The following is a 22,375-nucleotide window of genomic DNA, read 5'->3' on the forward strand; positions in this document are numbered from 1 at the left end:
TATAGATGATCTGTGAAAAATGTATGTAGTGCTTATGACGTGTTTATGTATGCTTTATAAAGCCTTTATAAGTGGCACCCTATATAGATGTTAAAGAAGTCTGTGGTCTTTCAATTGATCCTGCTGATGAAAACTACAGCACTGAGAGTATAAACTGTTTGCTGAATGAGATTAGTGTTGAGGGTCAGATTAGCAAAACATTGTGTTTGTTTTCAGGCTATGGAATTAGCACCCTTAGTTCAAGTATATATTAGTTTACTTGGTTGCAATGTGGTAGGGAATGTCACAAAAGTTGAACCCACACACCAATGTTTGCATAATGTTTGCTAAAAGTAAGGGTAAGCCTGTAACTGGTGGTAATATAACCAAATGGAATTATATTCAATTGCTTTGATACTGTATTGATTTGGATTGCTGTGGATGATATAGATGTATTATCTGCTTGCTGCAACTGTCCCACAATGACTGCAACCAATTTCTGTTAACACTGTAAAGAGCTCACTGATATTGGTAGTCATTCAAACCCACCACTAGAACCAAATCATCTTCCCCTCATTTCCAAGAATAGGCAGAACAGTGGGATGTGATCCCCTGTTCTGTGTTCCTGCCATTCCAAAGATTGATTGTTCATTGTTTGCGACAGGGACTCTCTTTGTTCCATGAGGCATTTTTTTTGTCAGGGGGGGGGGCATATGACAGATTCTGAGACTGTGTGACTGGATTTTTTATTAACTAGGCAAGTCATTTAAGAACAAATTGTTATTTTCAATGAAGAGGGAACAGTGGGTTAACTGCCTGTTCAGGGGCAGAACAACAGATTTGTACCTTGTCAGCTCGGGGGTCCAACTCTCTAACCACTAGGCTACCCTGCCGCCCCATGATGACTGGGACTGGTGACTGGGACTGGTGACTGGGACTGGGTGGCTGGGACTGGGACTGGGTAAGTGGGACAGAAGGACAGGACCACTGGAGACAGAACAAGATTGTTAATTATACTGAACAAAAATATAAACGCAACATGTAAAGTGTTGGTCCCATGTTTCATGAGCTGAGATAAAAGGTCCCAGAAATGTTCCATATGCATGAAAAGTTTATTTCTCTCAAATTCTTTGCACAAATTTGTTTACATCCCTGTTAGTGAGCGTTTCTCCTTTGCCAAGATAATCACTGGTGTGGAATATCAAGAAGCTGATAAAACAGCATGATCATTACACAGGTGCACCTTGTGCTGGGGACAATAAAAGACCACTCTAAAATGTGCAGTTTTGTCACACAACACAATGCCACTGATGTCTCAAGTATTTAGGGAGCCTGCTGACTCCAGGAATGTCCACCAGAGCTGTTGCCGAAGAATTTAATGTTCATTTCTCTACCATAAGCCACCTCCAACGTCGTTTTAGAGAACTTGGGAGTATGTCCAACCAGCCTCACAACCTCAGACCACTTGCAACCACACCAATCCAGGACCTCCACATCGAGATTATTCACCTGCGGGATTGTCTGAGACCAGCCACCTGGACAGCTGATGAAACTGAGGAGTATTTCTGTCTGTAATAAAGCTCTTTTATGGGGGAAAACTCATTCTGATAAGGCTGGCTCCCAAGTGGATGGGACTATGCTCTTCATGTTTCCTGGTTGATGGGAACTGTGTCAGAGGAAGGGACTAAATAAAGGTTATTCCAGTGACCTAGAGTATGGATATGGGTTTTAAGTTGTCTTCTGCATTATGGAGACAATGATTTAAAGCCTCACTTTTCCTTACTTACACTGAGTGTACCAAACATTAAGAACACCTTTCTAATATTGAGTTGCACCCCTCCTTTTGCCCTCAGAACAACCTCAATTTGTCCGGGCATGGACTCTACAAGGTGTTGAAAGTGTTCCACAGGGATGCTGGTCCATGTTGACGACAAAGCTTCCTACAGTTGTATCAAGTTGGCTAGATGTCCTTTGGTTGGTGGACCATTCTTGATACACACGGGAAACTGTTGAGCCTAAAAAACCCAGCAGCGTTGCAGTTCTTGACACACTCAAACTGGTGTGCCTGGCACCAACTATCATACCCTGTTCAAAGGCATTTAAATATTTTGTCTTACCTATTCACTCTCTGAATGGTACACATACACAGTCCATGTCTCAGTTGTCTCAAGGCTTAAAATTGTTTCTTTAACCTGTCTCCTCCCCTTCATCTACTCTTGAAGTTGATTTAAAAGGTGGCATCAATAAGGGATCATAGCTTTCACCTGGATTCACTTGGTCAGTCTATGTCATGGAAAGAGCAGGTGTTCTTAATGTTTTGTATACTCACTGTACATTACACTAAAATGGTGTGATCTGGACATTTTTCTTATGTCTTTCATGTCTGGAACTGGTTTACCTGAATCAAATGCGGTATGATTACACATTATGTGTTTGTTTATCAGATAGTGCCAACTGACGTTGTTTATGACGGAGAGGATGAGAGCAGCCATGTAGGGGCCCAGGGGTGTGGCGTTTCTAGTTTTAGCCTAGGCTGTCAGTCCACTTTTCCCCAGTGTATGAAGTGGACGGAGGTTTGCCAGAGATGCTTGTTATCCTGTGCAGATCCGATTGCGCAGCAGCTTATTTTAGCAGCACATTGACTGCATCCTGTTAACAGTTTTCAGACAAACAGTCACCTCAAAGGAAGACGGCAGAGCACTTTGATGTAAACACAGATGTCCTTACTCCGGCCAGGCTAAAACAGTATATGTGTACTTCATGCTGATGTTTGTTCACAAACCTATGCCAAATGCCATTTATCATCTGTTCCACATGGGGATATCTGTGTTTTGTACCCTACTTAGTAATTACATCATAGCACTTAAAAGTTTGAAAGCTATTTTACATAGGTCAGTTTTATTTCACCTTCATTTATCCAGATACCACCCGTTAAGGTCAAGATACTTATTTTACAAGGGAGACCTGGCCAAGCGGGCAGCTCCAGTAAAAGCAGTCATTATGAGGACCTGATACGGGGAGGGGTGAATGTAGAAGAGACCTGATTTAAAGCATTTACTTAGAGTTCATCTGACTGTGTCCTCAGAGACCTGCATTAACAACCACAAAGTGGCACGGTACATTCAGTCAATGCCACAAACTCAATCAGAAGCTTGGAACACATAAAATATTTAATTCTTAAAAGCTTCTGGAATACGTCCTGAGATGAGCTAAATTGAGCCATTCACACATTTTCTGTTACTTTGAGGATGGTGTTAGTCTATGTTCAGTAAGTGCTGCTGAGAGTGAAAAATGAAGCACTTGTTGTCATTATCAGGGAAATGTCATGTGACAGTTTCAAAGAAATAAGCAGAAAGAAGTTATGGCTCCCCCTGCTGGATATTACAATTGTACCATTCTCTTGCTACAGAACTTATTTTACATGTGATTTACACTAAGTTTGTGTCTCTGTGTGCGTGTGTCTATGCATGTGTGTGTCTATGCATGTGTGTGGGCTGGTGGGTCTCTCTCCTCCCCAGAGTTGTTGGACACCAGAGCAGCGCGGCCCTTCTCCTTCTCCTTCAACACCAGTGACTACCGCATCCTGCTGATGGATCAGGACCAGGGCCGTCTCTACCTGGGCAGCCGGGAGTACCTGGTGGCCCTGGACATGCACAACGTCAACAAGGAGCCACTCATTGTAAGAAGAACACACATAAACACAACTCTCCGTTATGAAAGTTTAATGTGGTGGTAAATGTGGTAGTTTAATGTGGTAGTTTAAAGCGGTAGTTTAGTGTGGTAGTAAATGTGGTAGTTTAGTGTGGTAGTAAATGTGGTAGTTTAATGTGGTAGTAAAATGTGGTAGTTTAATGTGGTAGTAAAATGTGGTAGTTTAATGTGGTAGTAAAATGTGGTAGTTTAATGTGGTAATTTAATGTGGTAGTAAAATGTGGTAGTTTAATGGGGTAGTAAAATATGGTAGTTTAATGTGGTAGTCAAATGTGGTAGTTTAATGTGGTAGTCAAATGTGGTAGTTTAATGTGGTAGTCAAATGTGGTAGTTTAATGTTGTAGTAAAATATGGTAGTTTAATGTGAAAGTTTAATGGGGTAGTAAAATGTGGTAGTTTAATGTGGTAGTAAAATGTGGTAGTTTAATGCGGTAGTAAAATGTGGTAGTTTAATGTGGTAATTTAATGTGGTAGTAAAATGTGGTAGTTTAATGTGGTAGTAAAATATGGTAGTTTAATGTGAAAGTTTAATGGGGTAGTAAAATATGGTAGTTTAATGTGGTAGTCAAATGTGGTAGTTTAATGTGGTAGTCAAATGTGGTAGTTTAATGTAGTAGTCAAATGTGGTAGTTTAATGTGGTAGTAAAATATGGTAGTTTAATGTGAAAGTTTAATGGGGTAGTAAAATGTGGTAGTTTAATGTGGTCATTTAATGCGGTAGTAAAATGTCGTAGTTTAATGTGGTCGTTTAATGGGGTAGTAAAATGTGGTAGTTTAATGGGGTACTTTAATGGGGTAGTAAGATGTGGAAGTTTAATGTACTAGTTTAATGGGGTAGTAAAATGTGGTAGTTTAATGTGGTAATTTAATGTGGTAGTAAGATGTGGAAGTTTAATGTACTAGTTTAATGGGGTAGTAAAATGTGGTAGTTTAATGTGGAAGTAAAATGTGGTAGTAAAATGTGGTAGTTTATGTGTAGTTTAATGTGGTACTAAAATGTGGTAGTTAAATGTGGTAGTAAAATGTGGTCGTTTAATGTGGTAGTAAAATGTGGTAGTAAAATGTGGTAGTTTAATGTGGTAGTACAATGTGGTAGTTTAATGTGGTAGTTTAATATGGTAGTAAAATGTGGTCGTAAAATGTGGTAGTTGAATGTGGTAATTTAATGTGGTAATTTAATGTGGTAGTAAAGAGACCTCAAGTAAAATGCTATTTTACTGTGTGTGGTATCATTTTTAGCTTTGTGGTCTTTCCCTGACAGATCCATTGGCCAGCCTCTGACAAGAGAAAAGGGGAGTGTCGGATGACAGGAAAAGGAGGACAGGTGAGAATAACTTGTCTTTGTGAAAGACCCCTGGCCTCTCTCCTTACAGGATGAACTAATGATGTCCCACTTTCATGGGTCTATTTCACAGTTTTGAAAGAGATAGCCTTGATTTTTGTCATTCAACAACAATTGATAACATTCCCATATCTGTGTACACACACCAGGGTGAGTGTGCAAATTTTGTGCGTATGATAGAGCCATGGAACCGCACCCACCTGTACACCTGTGGGACCGGAGCCTACCAACCCATCTGCACCTTCATCAACAGAGGCTGGAAGGCAGAGGTGAAAGGTTCAATATGCCCAAAATCATTCTAAATGACATTCAATTGCAGCATATCTGTGTATATTTAGGCCCAGCATATTTAGGCCCGGTTTACTAAACACTCTAGTACTCAAAACTAGGCCACAGATCTGAGCTCTATTTGTCTATATGCTTTTGTCATTTTATTACATTTGATCCTTATCTGGATTTTCTGGTCCCTCTCTTTCCAGGATTATGTGTTCAGACTGGTTCCTGGATTTCTAGAATCAGGGAAGGGCAAATGTTCCTACGATCCATTCCAGGAGAACATTGCTGCTCTTATCAGTACGTTTCACCTCACTTATGAATAAACTTAGTAGACTTCCCAAAACCGAAAACAACAGGTCCTCTCACTTTCACTTTTTCCTAACCTCTCCTCTCCACCTCTCCCCTCCTCCCTCTCCTTCTCCTCTGCAGATGGGAATCTGTATGCAGGTGTTCATGTAGACTTCATGGGGACAGACCCAGCCCTCTTCAGGACCATGGGGGGCAGAACAGCAGTCAGGACAGAGCAGTATGACTCCAGGTGGCTCAATGGTGAGTTACTACACCTGAAAAAGAGCACTTTGTAAGGATGGACTCCGAAAGAGGTGTTGTTTTATGGTCCTTCGGATACATATATAAGAATAATTGGCAAACTGCTGTTAATGAATTCTGAGAACAACTGCAAGTTTCTCTTTCTTTCATCACTCACACTCTCTCTCTCTCTCTCTCTCTCTCTCTCTCTCTCTCTCTCTCTCTCTCTCTCTCTCTCTCTCTCTCTCTCAGAGCCTGTGTTTATTCAGATTCAACAGATACCTGACAGTGCAGAGAGGAATGATGACAAACTCTACTTCTTCTTCCGGGAGAAGAGTTTGGATGCAGGGGGAGGGTCCAGCCCCAGTGTCCTGGCCAGAGTGGGACGAGTGTGTCTGGTGAGAGTTCAAATGTTCATACTCTCCTCCAGACATAAACATATTCTGAATGGCAGTCATAGTGGATAATTTATGGCTCAATGCTTCGAGGTAAAAATATGTATAATACCGTGATACACTTCCCTTAACCTTACCTTTATGTTACTTCCTTTCCCTCTCTTCTCTCATCCCAGGATGACGAAGGGGGTCAGAAGTCCCTGGTCAACAGATGGACCAGCTTCCTGAAAGCCCGCCTCATCTGCTCTGTGATCGGAGAGGATGGGGTGGAGACCTCATTTGATGAACTGAGTGAGACAGACCTCAATGAAAGATTTACTAGATCATTAGTTATTATTAGTCTATGGGTCTGAGTCTCTCATCTGCAGGAAGGTAATTTTCTGTCTTCCAGGGGATGTTTTCATCCAGCCCACGCAAGATGAACGCAACCCTGTGATCTATGCCCTGTTCACTACTGCTGGGTAAGGTCACCATTATATCCTTATTACATCACCTTTTATACTTCCCCTTTCTCCATTCCCCTTCTGTCTATACCCTTCCTGCTGTCACTGCTTTGTGGTTTTGTACTTTCATATATCAGCTGTAGGTTTACCTCTTTCCTCCACTTCCCTGGTTGATGCTTACTGGATTCCTCATTCTCTCTTTCTCCCTTCTTTCTCTCCCAGCTCTGTGTTCAAGGGTTCAGCAGTCTGCGTGTACTCCATGGCTGACATCCGCAACGTCTTCAATGGACCCTTCTCCCACAAACATGGTCATAACTACCAGTGGACAGTTTACACGGGCAAGATTCCCTACCCTCGCCCTGGCACAGTAGGTTTAGACATGTTACTCACTGCAACCAGTCAATACATTACACACAAATTCAAGTGATTCTCACCTCTGTCGATTCATACAATGTATTGCTCTCTCTCTCTCTCTCTCTCTCTCTCTCTCTCTCTCTCTCTCTCTCTCTCTCTCTCTCTCTCTCTCTCTCTCTCTCTCTCTCTCTCTCTCTCTCTCTCTCTCTCTTCCAGTACACTTCTCCTTCCTCCCCCTCTACTCTGTACGCCTCCAGCCCTGGCTGACCTTCTTCTGTCAACCCCTTCTCTCTCTCTCCCTCCCACTCTCTCTCCCTCTCTTTCTCTTTTTGTTACTCAAAAATATACAACCCCTCTCTTACTCCCCCTAGTGTCCAGGAGGAACATTTACTCCAGGTATTCGTACCTCTAAGGACTTCTCAGACGAGGCAGTGAACTTTATGCGAGCCCATCCCCTCATGTACCACCCTGTGTACCCTATCCACCGTCGCCCCCTGGTGGTGAGGACTGGTGTGGACTACCGCTTCACAGCCCTGGTGGTGGACCAGGTGGACGCCGTAGACGGCCGATACGAGGTGCTCTTCCTGGGCACAGGTGAGAGGCTCTCCGTCCCAGGGCAATTGGCTGACTGAAGGACTTCATTGCTTGTTCGAATTTCACATTTTGTATTTTGTCCAAATTCTTGTTCCAGATCGTGGCACTGTCCAAAAGGTCATAGTTTTACCTAAGGACCCGAGCACCATGGAGGAGCTCACCCTGGAGGAAGTGGAGGTTTTCAGGGTATGCCTATAATGATTATCCAAATATTGTTTAAGTTATAGCAAAAGTCTCCAACAACTGTCCTTGGACATTCATTCAATGGTTGTGCTCTGTAGATCCTGATGTGAGACATTACATTTCATTACAGACACATGCTGCTGTCAAAACAATGAAGATATCATCTAAAAGGGTAATCTGAACTCTTGATTTCCTTTTATTTGTGCCTTTTTGTAGGGGTTAGATCAGCTTTACTATTGCAGATAGATTGTGGCTTCTATCAACGTAAATGTCTGCCTCATTTCCAATCCCCCAAACTCTCTCTTTGTTAATAAACAGGAAATACTAGAGAGATATTGTTGATACTGACCTCTTGTTTTCATTGTCATTATAGCAACAGCTGTATGTGTCATCAGAGGCGGGGCTAACTCAGGTGTCTCTCCACCGCTGCGGGGTGTACGGGAGGGCCTGCTCCGACTGCTGTCTGGCACGGGACCCTTACTGCGCCTGGGATGGGGAGAGCTGCTCCGCTTTCACCCCCGCCACCAAGAGGTCAGGACCACAACACACACCACAACACGTCATCTAGCAAATAACAGTGGAAGGGGTGTCATGATACATTATAAGTCTTCTTTACTGTGTTTGTACTTGAACCCTGCTCTCTCTCTCTGTTACCCAGGAGGAGCCGAAGGCAGGATGTGAAACATGGGGATCCACTGCGACAGTGCAGAGGCTTCAATGCCAAAGGTTTGTCAAGACACTTTCATCTTCAGAATTCAGAGTGACACACATTAAAATCATGTAATCATTTAAAAAATTTGCAAGGAACTGGCATTTAAAATAATCTCCCTCCTCCCTCCTCTGAACATCTTCCCCTCCTTCAGTGGAAAAGCGTCTGAGAGAGACAGTCCAATTTGGTGTGGAGGGGAGCAGTACATTTCTGGAGTGTCAGTCTCGTTCTCCTCAGGCCACAGTCAAGTGGCTCTATCAAAGGGGAGGAAGAAGGAAAGTGGTAAGGAAGAACATACAGGTTTCTCTATTTCTGTTCTTTGAAAAGCAACCAGTATTATTCAAATACCAAATTCAGATCACATTTACACGGAGTATACCAAACATTAGGAACACCTTCCTAATATTGAGATGCACCACCGCCACCCCATTTCAACAGTTATGTAAAGTTGGCTAGATGTCTTTTGGTTGGTTGGTGGTCCATTCTTGAAACCCACAGGAAACTGTAGAGTGTGAAAAACCCAGCAGCGTTGCAGTTGCAGACAATTGTGACATGGATTGTGTATGTGTGCCATTCAGAGGATGAATGGGTAAGACAAAATATTTAAGTGCCTTGAAATGGGGTATGCTAGTAGGTGCCAGGTGCAACAGTTTGAGTGTGTCAAGAACTGCAACGCTGCCAGGTTTTTCACGCTCAACAGGACTCTACAATGTGTCAAAAAACGTTCCACAGGGATGCTGGCCCATGTCCACAGTTGTGTCAAGTTGGCTGGATGTCCTTTGGGTGGTGGACCATTCCTGATACACACAGGAAACTGTTGAGCCTGAAACATCCATCAGTGTTGCAGTTCTTGACACAAACTGGTGTGCCTGTCACCTACCGTACCTCATTTAAAGGGACTTAAATATTTTGTCTTCCCTATTCACCCCCTGAATGGCACACGTACACAATCCATGTCTCAATGCTTAAAACTCCTTCTTTAACCTGTCTCCTCCCCTTCATATACACTGTGGATTTAACAGATTTAAGTGACATCAATAAGGGATCATAGCTTTTCTCTGGATTCCCCTGGACAGTCTATCATGGAAAGAGAAGGTGTTCTTAATGTTTTGTACACTCAGTGTATATTGTAAGCTATTTTTTTGGGGGGGGGAATTATATTATTTTGTACTAATATAATTGCTCACAGAGAGAGATTTTTTTTTATCTCAAAAAGATACGGGTCAAAAATGTTGCCACCTCTGTTTTCAATATCTTTCAATACCTCACCTCTCGAGGATAACTGCACTGAGATGTTTTTCACAATGTTATGAGACTGGAGGGATCAAAGATGGATCTTAGATATTAAACCATTCCTTCATACAGAATCTTTCTAGATCCTTGATACCCGTTGTCTGCTCCTATGGACTGTGTGTATTAAGAATGGTTCACCAGCCAAAGGACATCCTGCCAACTTGACACAACTGTGGGCAGTGGTGGAAAAAGTACCCAATGGTCATCCTTCACTAAAAGTAAAGATGCCTTCATAGAAAATGACTCAAGTCAAATTGAAAGTCGCCCAGTAAAATACTACTTGAGCAAATGTCTAAAAGTATTTGGTTTTAAGTATCAAAAGTAAATGTAATTGCTAAAATATACTTAAGTTTCAAAAGTAAAAGTATAAATCGTTTAAAATTCCCTATATTAAGCAAACCAGACTGCACCATTTGATTGTTTTTAATTTAATTTACAGAGAGCCATTGGCACACTCAGACATCCTTTACCAACGATGCATGTGTTTAGTGAGTCCGCCAGATCAGAGGCAGTAAGGATGACATGGGATGTTCTCTTGATAAGTGTGTGAATTGGACCATTTTCCTGTCCTGCTAAGCATTCAAAATGTAACGATTAAAAGTTGTAAAAAATATAAATAGTAATGTAAAGTACTGTACAGATACCCCAATAAACTACTTAAGTAGTACTATCAAGTATTTTTAGTTAAGTACACAACTGACTGTGGGAAGCATTGGAGTCAACATGGACCAGCATCCCTGTGGAACACTTTCGACACCTTGTAGAGATCATGCCCCGATTAATTGAGGTTGTTCTGAAGGCAAAAGGGAGGTGCAACTCAACATTAGGAAGGTGTTCCTAATGTTTTGTACACTCCGTGTATGTCAACAAGTAATAGAAAATATCTATAAAGCAATAGTCGTTCACTTTTGAAATTCAAATGAGGCACATTTGGACCTTGTTCACACCTTCACTACCATAACACTCTCTCTCCCCCTCACTATCATTACACTCTCTCTCCCCCTCACTACCATAACACTCTCTCCCCCTCACTACCATAACACTCTCTCCCCCTCACTACCATAACACTCTCTCCCCCTCACTACCATAACACTCTCTCTCCTCCTCACTACCATAACACTCTCTCTCCTCCTCACTACCACTCTCTCTCCCCCTCACTATCATTACACTCTCTCTCCCCCTCACTACCATAACACTCTCTCCCCCTCACTACCATAACACTCTCTCTCCTCCTCACTACCACTCTCTCTCCCCCTCACTACCATAACACTCTCTCTCCCCCTCACTACCATAACACTCTCTCCCCCTCACTACCATAACACTCTCTCTACCTCACTACCATAACACTGTCTCTCTCCTCCTCACTACCACTCTCTCTCCCCCTCACTACCATAAAACTCTCTCTCCCTCACCACCATAACACTCTCTCTCCCTCACTACCATAACACTCTCTCCCCCTCACTACCATTACACTCACTCTACCTCACTACCATAACACTCTCTCTCCCTCACTACCATAAAACTCTCTCTCCATCCCTACCATAACACTCTCTCTCCCTCACTACCATAACACTCTCTCCCCCTCACTACCATAAAACTCTCTCCCCCTCACTACCATTAAACTCACTCCCCCCCTCACTACTATAACACTCTTTCCTCCTCACTACCATAAAACTCTCTCTCCCCCTCACTACCATAACACTCTCTCTCCCCCCTATCCCTCAGCTCAACCGGGACAGAGAGTATCTGAAGACACCCCAGGGAATCCTTCTGAAGTCTCTCAGCCAATCAGACGCCGGTCTGTACCATTGCCTGTCCACGGAGAACAACTTCAAACACACGGTGGCCCGTGTGGCGCTGCGCATCCTGGACCGAGACATCGTGGTGGCCCTCACCTCCCCTGACGATGACCCCATGACCTCCAACAGCCCTCCCAATGGGCGGGGGGGACAACATGACGCTCAGCAGCCGAAGCACCCCCCAACCCTCCCTCTCACAGACACCACATCCCAGCCAGAAATCAAGTTGATCCACCAGTACTGTCAGTCTTACTGGGAGCAGCTAGGGCTCAAGCAGCAGAAGCCCAAACGCACCTCCAGGAGACACACAGAGAGCCAGGAAACCCAAGGCAGATAGAGGATTGGACTTCTCCAACACTAGCCAGCCAGAAGACTCCACATGATAGACTAGAGATCCATGTTTGACACCAAACATGAGCTTCGTCTCCCTTTGTATGGTGGTGGTGACACCCTCACACAACCCAGTATCTCAGTATAGAAATGTAATATATTGATATGTGTATATATCATATGATAATAATAGATCCGTGGTTTATTCATGTATAATAATTAAAAAGCGTTTGTCTTTGCATTCTTTATTCAGTTTGGAAATGTGTACATCTTATTGTTCAACGTTGAGAGATAGTCATTGTATGGTATGATGTATGTATTTGTCTACTAAAACCATTTGTGATGTCGTAATTGTGGGGACTCTTGCGCTCTCTAACGCCTTTGTGACCTATGTTTGTTTATATTTGCACAAAACACACAATATCTACATGTAGAAGATTAAGACGGGAAATCATATGTGTGCATAATATTAGTTATAATACTACATTCCAGTAATATCAAATATTTGAATGGGAACAGGTAGAAAGAAGACTGTGTGTAGAAGACCTTCCATCTTTTATAATGATATTGAGCAACATACTGTAATGTAATGTACATACTCAGCATGAGTCCTACACTGGAAACGTTCAAACAACAGATATAAAAATATATGTTATCCCATCTAACCTTCGCTGTCCTACGTTCTGTTGATTTATTTAACCTTGGGGCCTTTCACACAATCCTTATCTGTAGCATTCTTCAGGTGTACATTTTCCATGTGTAAGAGCTAGATTCAATCCATAGCGCTGAAGATCCGCACTACGGTGCAATTGACATTTAAAGGCATTGTTCACGGTAAGATAAAAATCTGCGGTAGAGCGTGGATCTTCAGCGCTGCAGACTGAATCTAGGCCTAAATCTAACTGGATCAACCTAACTTTGAAGTCCATGGTAACAGAGTGGAAAATAACACAGTACGAAATGCACTTATCAGTCGTCCCATTCATCATCATCTTCATCATCATAGCCTCCTTCTTCTTCACCTTCATCTGAAACAGAAGAGAGGAATGAATATCTGTTATGCAGAGATTCATTTTAAGATTCAAGAGGACAAGCCACAATGCATTTGTTTTAATTTACACATTTGTAGAATGAATGAATGAAAGATTAGGATGAGAAGGTGTTCACCAGAGGAGTGAATGACTTTACTCCTCTTCTGCATGACCATCATCAGAGCTCCTACGATACCCTCTGAGTCTTCCTGGGCAGGCGGAGGTGGCTCAGGACTGTCTGTGACCTGGGACAAACAAAAGGTCAAAGGTCAATGATAATGTAAACTGAAATATGTAGACTTCAATCTCACTGACAAAGACAATTTTGTATTTGAACAAGTTTGGTTTACGTTTTTGAGCTTCCTTCCCAGGCGGATCTGATCCAGCAGAGCTCCTCTTCCACCTCCACCTCCACCTCCACCTCCACCTCCACCTGAAGATGCAGGAGCAGGTGGTGGGGGACCTTTACAGGGGGGAGGAGGAGGAAAGTCTCCAGAGCTCTGGGCTGGGGGAGGCGGGGGAGGAGGAGGTGGAGGAGGTGCTGGGCCTCCTCGACTGGGGGTGGATGGAGCAGGAGGAGGAGGTGCAGGCATGGAGAGATGGTGACCAGGGGGAGGGGGAGGTGGAAGAGAACTATGGGACACAGAGGGTGGAGGTGGTGGGAGTCCACCTCGGCCGCCTAACGGGGGTGGAGGTGGCAGGGCTCCACGTGAAGGAGGGGGCTGGGAGGGGGGCGGGCCACGCCCTGGCTGTCCTGGGACAGGGGGTAGGGGGCCAGAGCGACCTCCCCGTGGAGGAGGAGGGGCAGGAGGGGAGGAACAGCTCCCTGGTACTGGAGGGAGAGGACCCTGCCTACCAGGCGGAGGGTGAGGAGGCCCAGGACCTATATGAAATGGGATGAAAAAACAGCAACATTTTGGATTACAAAAATAGTTTGATTTACATTTAGTAATAAAATTATATAACAGAGTACACCAGAACAGTAGCCTACAGTGAAGTACAATTCAATACATCCACTGAAGTGATGATGAACTTTAGACCAGTAGACAGACACTCAGAATGACACTCACCAGTGTTCATGGCCTTTTTGACTGCCTCCATGCCGCCTGAGTTCTCAATGACTTGTTGGATGAGTTGGGAGGTCTCCTCATCCTTCAACTCAGCCTCACTGATCCCAGCACAGGACAGCAGCTTCTTCAGGTCAGGGTCCAGGTTGTTGGGGTCCCAGCCCACATGACTCACATGTCTGAGGAGGGGAGGAGAGAGAGGAAGAGGAAAATACACCTGAATGAGTGGCACGCTTGGATACAATCCTGGATTTGTAAATTAAGCAAATTGAGGACAAACAATTTTATGACAAGTTGTCATTTAGTTAAATGTGTTGTGATAGATTATGAAGGCTTTATTTAACTGCCTGCTTATATGTGTGCGCTTAGTATCCACTCACTTGAACCCACTGGGTGCTCCAATGTCTGCTTTGGAGAGTTTACTGCTCTTCTTCTTGTCCTTTTTCTTGTCCTTCTTTCCCTTACTGACGAAGGCAGGGGCAGGTACAGGTGTGACGGAGCGGTAGCGTGAAGCCTGGATGTCTGGGTTCTGGATGTCCATGGTGACCATGGAGGGAGAAGTGGGACTGCCAGGTCCTGCTTTACAATGGAAGTGGACATGTATAAGTCACACTATATGTCTCTCCTGGGTAAAGATATCTTGTCAGAGATGTGTAGTGTTATATGTTTACAGTTTAGATATTGGGGCAGTTAGTTATTGTGCCTGAGGTAGATATATACTACTGTTCAACAGTTTGGGGTCACTTAGAAATGTATTTTTCTTTTAAAGAAAAGCACATTTTTTTGTCCATTAAAATAACATAAAATTGATCAGAAATACAGTGTAGACAGTGTCAATGTTGTAAATGACTATTGTAGCTGGAAACAGCAGATTTTTTAAATGGAATATCTACAGAGGTGTACAGAGGCCCAGTATCAGCAACCATCACTCCTGTGTACCAATGGCACGTTTGTTAGCTAATCCAAGTTTATCATTTTAAAAGGCTAATTGATTACTAGAAAACACTTTTGCAATTATGTTAACACAGCTGAAAACTGTTGTGCTGATTAACGAAGCAATAAAACTGGCATTCTTTAGACGAGTTGAGTATCTGGAGCATCAGCATTTGTGGGTTCGATTACGGCTCAAAATGGACAGACACAAAACCTTTCTTCTGAAACTTGTCAGTCTATTCTTGAAATGAAGGCTATTCCAAATTGCCAAGAAACTGAAAATCTCAAACAATTCTGTGTACTTCTCCCTTCACAGAACAGCGCAAACTGGCTCTAACCAGAATAGAAAGAGGAGTGGGAGGCCCCGGTGCACAACTGAGCAAGAGGACAAGTACATTAGAGTGTCTAGTTTGAGAAACAGACACCTCACAGGTCCTCAACTGGCAGCTTCGTTAAATAGTACAAACAGCTATAATAGTAATTTAAAACATTAACAATGTCTACACTGTATTTCTGATCAATTTGATGTTATTTTAATGGACAAAAAAATGTGCTTTTCTTTTTAAAAAATAAAGAGATTTCTAAGTGACCCCAAACTTTTGAACGGTATATATTTAGTAATTTTTCTATTTAACCTTTATTTAAGTCAGTTAAGATCAAATTATTATTCACAATGATGGCTTACACCAACCAAACCCTAACCAGGACAAGGCAATTGCGCGCTGCACTATGGGACTCCCGATCACGGCCAGTTGTGATACAGGCTGAGAACGAACCACGGTCTGTAGTGACGCCTCTAGCACTGCGATACAGTGTGTTAGACCGCTGCGCCACTTGGGAGCCCAGGTATAACACATTCAATGGAATGAGGGATACTCACCTTTACCAGGAAGTGGAGGTCGTCCCCCTCCGTCTGTAAGTAAAACACACAGAATTAGTTCAGGGAGAATACAAGGGTTATTTTGGGATTACTTCAGATAAGGGCCTCAGTGTAAATCAGTCTTACCACTGGAATGCAGGGGGCGATGTTTCTTCTCTGACACTGTGAGAGGGAAGGAAGGAGGAACAAGAGGATGCCAGTTGAGATCATATCTACACATCTTCACCACAACCTTTACTTTGAAATGCCACAGCTGCCCTCCATGGAACCACACATTACAATAGCTGTTATGTTTTCCAGTGTCAGAGATATATTAGTTCAAATACAGTGCATTCGGAAAGTATTCAGACCCCTTCACTTTTTCCATATTTTGTTATGTTACAGCCTTATTCTAAAATTTATGAAATACTTTTTTTCCCTCAACAATCTGCACACAATACCCCATAATGACAAAGTGAAAACAGGTTTTTTGAAATTGAGCTCAGGTGCATCCTGTTTCCCTTGATCATCCTTGAGATGTTTCTACAACTTGATTGGAGTCCACCTGTGGTAAATTCAATTGATTGGACATAATTTGAAAAGGCACACACCTGTCTATATAAGGTCCCACAGTTGACAGTGAATGTCAGAGCAGAAACCAAGCCATGAGGTCGAATTAATTGTCTATAGAGCTCTGAGACAGGACTGTGTCGAGGCACAGATTTGGGGAAGGGTACCAAAACATTTCTGCAGCATTGAAGGTCCCCAAGATCACAGTGGCCTCCATCATTCTTAAATGGAAGAAGTTTGGAACCATCAAGACTCTTCCTAGAGCTGGCCGCCCGGCCAAACTGAGCAATCGGGGGAGAAAGGCCTTGGTCAGCGAGGTGACCAAGAACCCGATGGTCACTCTGACAGAGCTCCAGAGCTCTTCTGTAGAGATGGGAGAACCTTCCAGAAGGACAGCCATCTCTAAAGCACTCCACCAATCAGGCCTTTATGATAGAGTGGCCAGATGGAAGGCACGTGACAGCCACTTGGAGTTTGCCAAAAGGCACCTGAAGGACTCTTAGACCATGAGAAACAAGATTCTCTAGTCTGATGAAACCAAGATTGAACTCTTTGGCCTAAATGCTCATCACTTGGCCAATACCATCCCTACGGTGAAGCATGGTTGCGGTAGCATCATGCTGTGGGGATGTTTTTCAGAGACAGGGACTGGGAGACTAGGATCAAGGGAATAATAAACAGAGCAAAGTACAGAGAGATCCTTGATGAATACCTGTTCCAGAGCGCTCAGGACCTTAAACTGGGGTGAAGGTTCACCTTCCAACAGGACAACGACCCTAATCACACAGCCAAGACAATGCAGGAGTGGCTTCGGGACAAGTCTCTGAATGTCCTTGTGTAGCCGAGCCAGAGCATGAAAATGGAGAGACCTGAAAATAGCTGTGCAGTGACACTCCCCATCCAACCTGACAGAGCTTGAGAGGATCTGCAGACAGTAATGGGAGAAACTCCCCAAATACAGGTGTGCCAAGATTGTAGCGTCATACCTAATAAGACTCAGGACTGTAATCGCTGCCAAAGGTGCTTCAAAAAGTACTGAGTGAAGGGTCTGAATACTTGTGTAAATGTATATTTCATTATTTTCTAAAAAACAGTTTTTGCATTGTCACTATGGGGTGTAGGTCTATGAGGATGGAGGTCTAAATTCCTCCTGAATGCACTGTATGACTCAAATACAAACATCACCTCACTGGGCACACACTGGTTGAATCCACGTTGTTCACACATCATTTCAATGAAATTACATTGAACCAACATGGACTAGACGTCAACATGGACTAGACGTCTGTGCCCAGTGGGACAGTTCACCAGTAACCAACATGGAGAACATAGTAACCTAATATACAGTCTGATGTCATGTCAATCCTATACCAAAAAACTCAACACAATTTTCTGTCTTTGATTCTATAACAAATGACCCTGACCTTGACGGTTTCTCTGGTTGATCTTCTCATCAACTGCACTAAGGAAGGTTTCAGCCTCCTGTTCATCTGCAAAGTTCAGCCCCACTTGGCAGTCCTGCATTGGATTGGAGATAGACATTTCATTAGGCTCATGAAAAGACAAAAGTAAAATCACTCATCTTAGGATTTACAGTCAAGTCATCATCATGAGTATCCAGGGCATATTAATGTAGAGGAAGATACGCTTGCTTACATCTGCAGCGAAGGTATGGAAGAATGGCCGGGCACAGTGATAGACCATTTGGTTATAGAGCTCCTGCTCCCAGATCAGCTGTCCTTTCTGGGAAAAGCCAACTGTTAATATAACTGAAAGGCCAACACTTCTTCAACTCATATCTTCATGGGAAACTGTTCAACAGTGGATCAACAAATGGTCCTTTTCTAGGCTGGGTTACTGTATATGCACTTTGTGACGTCTGTTGATGTAAAAATGGCTTTATAACTACATTTGATTGATTGATTAATATTTTCCATCATTGTGACTGACAGTGTATGTTCCTGTTACCTTGACATCGAAGAGGCGTATGAAGTAGGAACGGCGATGGTTGTCCTTGACGAAGCAGGCCACCCCAGTTTGCTGCAGGCTCCAGCAGGTGGGACTGTGGGGCAGGGCCATGTACAGCTGTGCTACGGTAGTGGACAGGGACTACACACACACACACACACACACACACACACACACACACACACACACACACACACACACACACACACACACACACACACACACACACACACACACACACACACACACACACACACACACACACACACACACACACACACGTGCACACACAGGACATTTAATTATACTGAACATAAATATAAATGCAACATGCAACAATTTCAGAGATTTTACTGAGTTACAGTTCATATAAGGAAATCAGTCAATTGAAATAAATTCATTAGGTCCTAATCTGTGGATTTCACAGGACTGGGAATACAGGTATGCATCTGTTGGTCATAGATACCGTGGATCAGAAAACCAGTCAGTATCTGAAGTGACCACAATTTGCCTCATGCAGAGCGATACATCTCCTTCACATAGAGATTATCAGGCTGTTGATTGTGGCCTGTGGAATGTTGTCCCACTCCTCTTCAATGGCTGTGCGAAGTTGCTGGATATTGGCGGAACTACAACATGCTGTCATACACGTTGATCCAGAGCATCCCAAACATGCTCAATGGAGGACATGTCTGTTGAGTATGCAGGCCATGGATGAACTGGGACATTTTCAGCTTCCAGGAATTGTGTACAGATCCTTGTGACATGGGGCTGTGCATTATCATGCCGTGAAACTGAGGTGATGGTGGCGGATGAATGGCATGACAATGGGCCTCAGGATCTCGTCACGGTATCTCTGTGCATTCAAATTGCCATTGATAAAATGCAATTGTGTTTGTTGTCCGTAGCTTATGCCTGCTCATACCGTAACCCCACCGCCACTATGGGCCACTCTGTTCACAACGTTGACATCAGCAAACCGCTTGCCCTCACAATGCCATACACGCGGTTGGATGTACTGTGTAATAATCAGCTTCTTGTTATGCCACTCCTGTCAGGTGGATGGATTATCTTGGGAAAGTAGAAATGCTCACCAACGGATGTAAACAAAAATGCAAAAAACATTTTTTTTGAAAGAAACAAGATTATTGTTCATATGGAACATTTCTGGAAACTTTTATTTCAGTTCATGAAACATGGGACCAACACTTGACAGGTGGCTTTTATATTTTTGTTCAGTATAGTTTATATGTATGTTGGCTCTAGATAAGTGCACATCAGAAAAGTGCAAACTCTATTCAAGTGAATTCAAATACATACTTGTTCTACTTACTGTAGATAGTGTGTGTGTGCTCAGGTTAAGTTCAAACATTTATGACAATCGGAAGTCTTTATCCGGAATGGACTGTACCAAAGTGTCTGACATCTGAAAGTGTCTGACATCTGTCAGACCTAAGTTACCTGTGATGAGTGCTTTAAGCAGGAAGTACTCAGTGGTTTGGAAAGTTCTTGGGTAGTTTTCATAACAAAGACCTGCCCCCAATAATGACATCACATTCTCTGTGGTAGGAATAATATTTTGTTAGACTTGTCAACTACCACTGCAGGCTTAGGCCTACCTCAGAAACCAGGAAGTTGGTATGTCAAAAGAAAGCAGACTGCACATACACTGAGGATACAAAACATTAAGAACACCTTTCTAATGCCTTCAGAACATCCTAAAAGTGTCAGGGCATGGACTCTACAAGGTATCGAAAGCATTCCACAGGGATGCTGGCCCATGTTGACTCCAATGCTTCCCACAGTTGTGTCAAGTTGGCTGGATGTCCTTATGTTGGTGGACCATTCTTGATACACACAGGGAACTGTTGAGCGTGAAAAACCCGGCAGCGTTGCAGTTCTTTACACAAGCCGGTGCGCCTGGCACCTACTACCATACCCCGTTCAAAGGCACTTAAATCTTTTGTCTTGCCCATTCATTGAATGGCACACGTACAAAATCCATGTCTCAATTGTCTCAAGGCTTAGAAATCATTCTTTAACCTGTTTCCTCCCCTTTACCTACACTGATTGAAATGAATTTAACAAGTGACATCAATAAGGGATTATAGCTTTCACCTGGTCAGTCTGTCATGGAGCAGGTGTTCTCAGTGGTGGAAAAAGTACCCAAATTTCATATTTGAGTAAAAGTAAAATACTGAAAATGACAAGTAAAAGTGAAAGTCACCGAGTGAAATTCTACTTGAGTGAAAGTCTACAAGTATTTGGTTTTAAATGTACTTAAGTCTCAATAGTAAAAGTATAAATTATTTAAAATGTCTTATTTTAAGCAAAACAGATGACACGATTTTCTTGTTTTTTACATTTACAGATAGTCAGGGGCACAGTACAACACTCAGACACAATTAATTAACAAAGCATTTGTGTTTAGTGAGACTGCCAGATCAGAGGCAGTAGGGATGACCGGGGATGTTCTCTTGATAAGTACGTGAATTAGACAATTTTCCTTTCCAGCTAAGCATTCCAAATGTAATAAGTACTTTTGGGTATCAGGGAAAACGTAAGGAGTAAAAAGTACATTAATTAATTTTGGTAAAAGTAAAAGCAAAAGTAGTCAAAAATATAAATAGTAAAGTAAAATACAGATACCCATAAAAGCTACTTAAGTAGTACTTAAAAGTATTTTTACTTTGGGGCTCTCAGGTGGCGCAGTGTTCTAAGGCACTGCATCTCAGTGATAGAAGTGTCACTACAGACACCCTGGCTTGAATCCAGGCTGTATCACACCTGGTCATGATTGGGAGTCCCTTAGGGTGGTGCACAATTGGCCCAGCGTTGGCTGGTGTAGGCCGTCAGTGTAAATAAGAATTTGTTCTTAACTGACTTGCCTAGTTAAATACAGGTAAAGATGAAACACTTTACACCACTGGGTGTCCTTAATGTTTTGTACACTGAGTGTACAAACTGCTGCCTCTAATTCTGTTACCAGAGGAAGTGGTTAAACACCACAATTTCCTGTCATTCACTCATGCCCGTTTAATAGTCATTGTGTAGAGACTCTTGGTGTACATGCAAAATGTTTAATTGTTTGAATTTCTAACAATAGATATTAGTTTTAAAGTTGCCAAATATCTAGATGACATCTACTGAAATTGCCATGCACTAAATAAAACACATCAGAGCCACAGTTGAAGGGGTTAATTCAGTCATTTATATAAAAGTGAAACAATAATGATGAGACTGAAGCAGTGGTAACCATACATTTGCCCAATCATATCTTACTGTATACATGGACCTTGTTAATAAAAGGCTATATTTAAAACACAGAATATGCCAGAATAACCTTTATTTATTTGGTTGCTATTTAACACTTAGACATGTGCTACTACCGCACCAACCTGCCTAAAATACACCTACATACCAAATAGCCACACACCATCCAACCAGGTCTCCTCCATGCCAAACATCAACCAGATAGTTTCCTACATAGGCCTACCAAGTACCTACCATCCAAACACCAAGTCTCCTAGTCTACATACCAACCATCCCCTCCCCTCCCTCATCCCCAGGAAAGACTTACAGCACACCTCCTCCCCAGCAGGTCTTCCAGCCTCTCATTCTCCTGTGGGCTCAGCAGAGAGCTGGGACTGTACTCCTGAACTCCTTTAGACTTAGATCCCCGACTCATAGTCCCCTCTCAGAATATCTACTTAGTATCAAAACTGAGCTGAGCATTGACGTGCCTCTGTTCTCTTCCTCAAACAGGCACTGACTGTTAGAATAACAAGTTGAAATGATGCAGATGGTTTCTCTTCTGCCTTCTACAATGTGTTACATGCACACCAAGATTCAGAGCAGGAAATGGACAACCACAATTTTTTTCCCCCTTTCTCTTGCTCATAATGCTACTTATATTTCATGGTCTGACTATGGAGTTTCTTAAGTTTTAGTCATCGTTCCATTGCTAAAAATGGCAAACTCTTCTCAGGTACTCAATTTACGCTACTCAGA

At 42.9% G+C, this 22,375-nt stretch overlaps 2 protein-coding genes across 4 annotated transcripts in view; one reads left to right on the forward strand and one right to left on the reverse strand.

Moving 5' to 3' along the window:
* Positions 1-12,601, forward strand: part of sema3ga (sema domain, immunoglobulin domain (Ig), short basic domain, secreted, (semaphorin) 3Ga) — a 15,751-nt gene extending 3,150 nt beyond the window's left edge. For both annotated transcript variants that reach the window (XM_064922598.1, XM_064922597.1), the window contains exons 3-18: positions 3,498-3,658; positions 4,952-5,014; positions 5,182-5,301; positions 5,512-5,605; positions 5,738-5,857; positions 6,089-6,234; positions 6,408-6,522; positions 6,623-6,692; positions 6,897-7,041; positions 7,400-7,622; positions 7,720-7,808; positions 7,936-7,977; positions 8,179-8,336; positions 8,464-8,531; positions 8,669-8,796; positions 11,533-12,601. In XM_064922598.1, coding sequence (XP_064778670.1) covers positions 3,498-3,658; positions 4,952-5,014; positions 5,182-5,301; positions 5,512-5,605; positions 5,738-5,857; positions 6,089-6,234; positions 6,408-6,522; positions 6,623-6,692; positions 6,897-7,041; positions 7,400-7,622; positions 7,720-7,808; positions 7,936-7,977; positions 8,179-8,336; positions 8,464-8,531; positions 8,669-8,796; positions 11,533-11,943 — 2,153 coding nt within the window. In that variant the 3' untranslated portion in view covers positions 11,944-12,601. The remainder of the gene's footprint in view (positions 1-3,497; positions 3,659-4,951; positions 5,015-5,181; positions 5,302-5,511; positions 5,606-5,737; positions 5,858-6,088; positions 6,235-6,407; positions 6,523-6,622; positions 6,693-6,896; positions 7,042-7,399; positions 7,623-7,719; positions 7,809-7,935; positions 7,978-8,178; positions 8,337-8,463; positions 8,532-8,668; positions 8,797-11,532) is intronic.
* On the reverse strand, positions 12,166-22,191 carry LOC135504229 (actin nucleation-promoting factor WAS-like). 2 transcript variants are annotated; one of them, XM_064922600.1, is made up of 11 exons: positions 21,945-22,191; positions 18,365-18,505; positions 18,053-18,139; positions 17,821-17,914; positions 15,974-16,009; positions 15,848-15,880; positions 14,415-14,610; positions 14,038-14,213; positions 13,318-13,850; positions 13,104-13,212; positions 12,166-12,964 (listed from the first exon to the last, which is right to left on the reverse strand). In XM_064922600.1, exons 1-11 carry the CDS (start codon positions 22,050-22,052, stop codon positions 12,906-12,908), a joined length of 1,572 nt encoding a protein of 523 aa, XP_064778672.1. In that variant the 5' UTR covers positions 22,053-22,191; the 3' UTR covers positions 12,166-12,905. The 2 variants fall into 2 exon arrangements, with proteins under 2 accessions (XP_064778672.1, XP_064778671.1); XM_064922599.1 differs by having other exon boundaries at positions 14,415-14,613.
* Between the last annotated feature and the right edge of the window lie 184 nt (positions 22,192-22,375).

This window comes from Oncorhynchus masou, chromosome 18, assembly GCF_036934945.1.
Source record: "Oncorhynchus masou masou isolate Uvic2021 chromosome 18, UVic_Omas_1.1, whole genome shotgun sequence".
Lineage (NCBI taxonomy): Eukaryota > Metazoa > Chordata > Actinopteri > Salmoniformes > Salmonidae > Oncorhynchus > Oncorhynchus masou.

Excerpts from the sequence above, each read along its gene's own strand:
- LOC135504229 (XM_064922599.1), bottom strand. The coding sequence starts at position 22,052 with ATGAGTCGGGGATCTAAGTCTAAAGGAGTTCAGGAGTACAGTCCCAGC. Across the intron at positions 16,010-17,820 it reads CAACCAGAGAAACCGTCAAG|TGTCAGAGAAGAAACATCGC; the intron begins GTCAGGGTCATT and ends TCCCTCTCACAG. Across the intron at positions 13,213-13,317 it reads TGGGAAGGAAGCTCAAAAAC|GTCACAGACAGTCCTGAGCC; the intron begins GTAAACCAAACT and ends TGTTTGTCCCAG.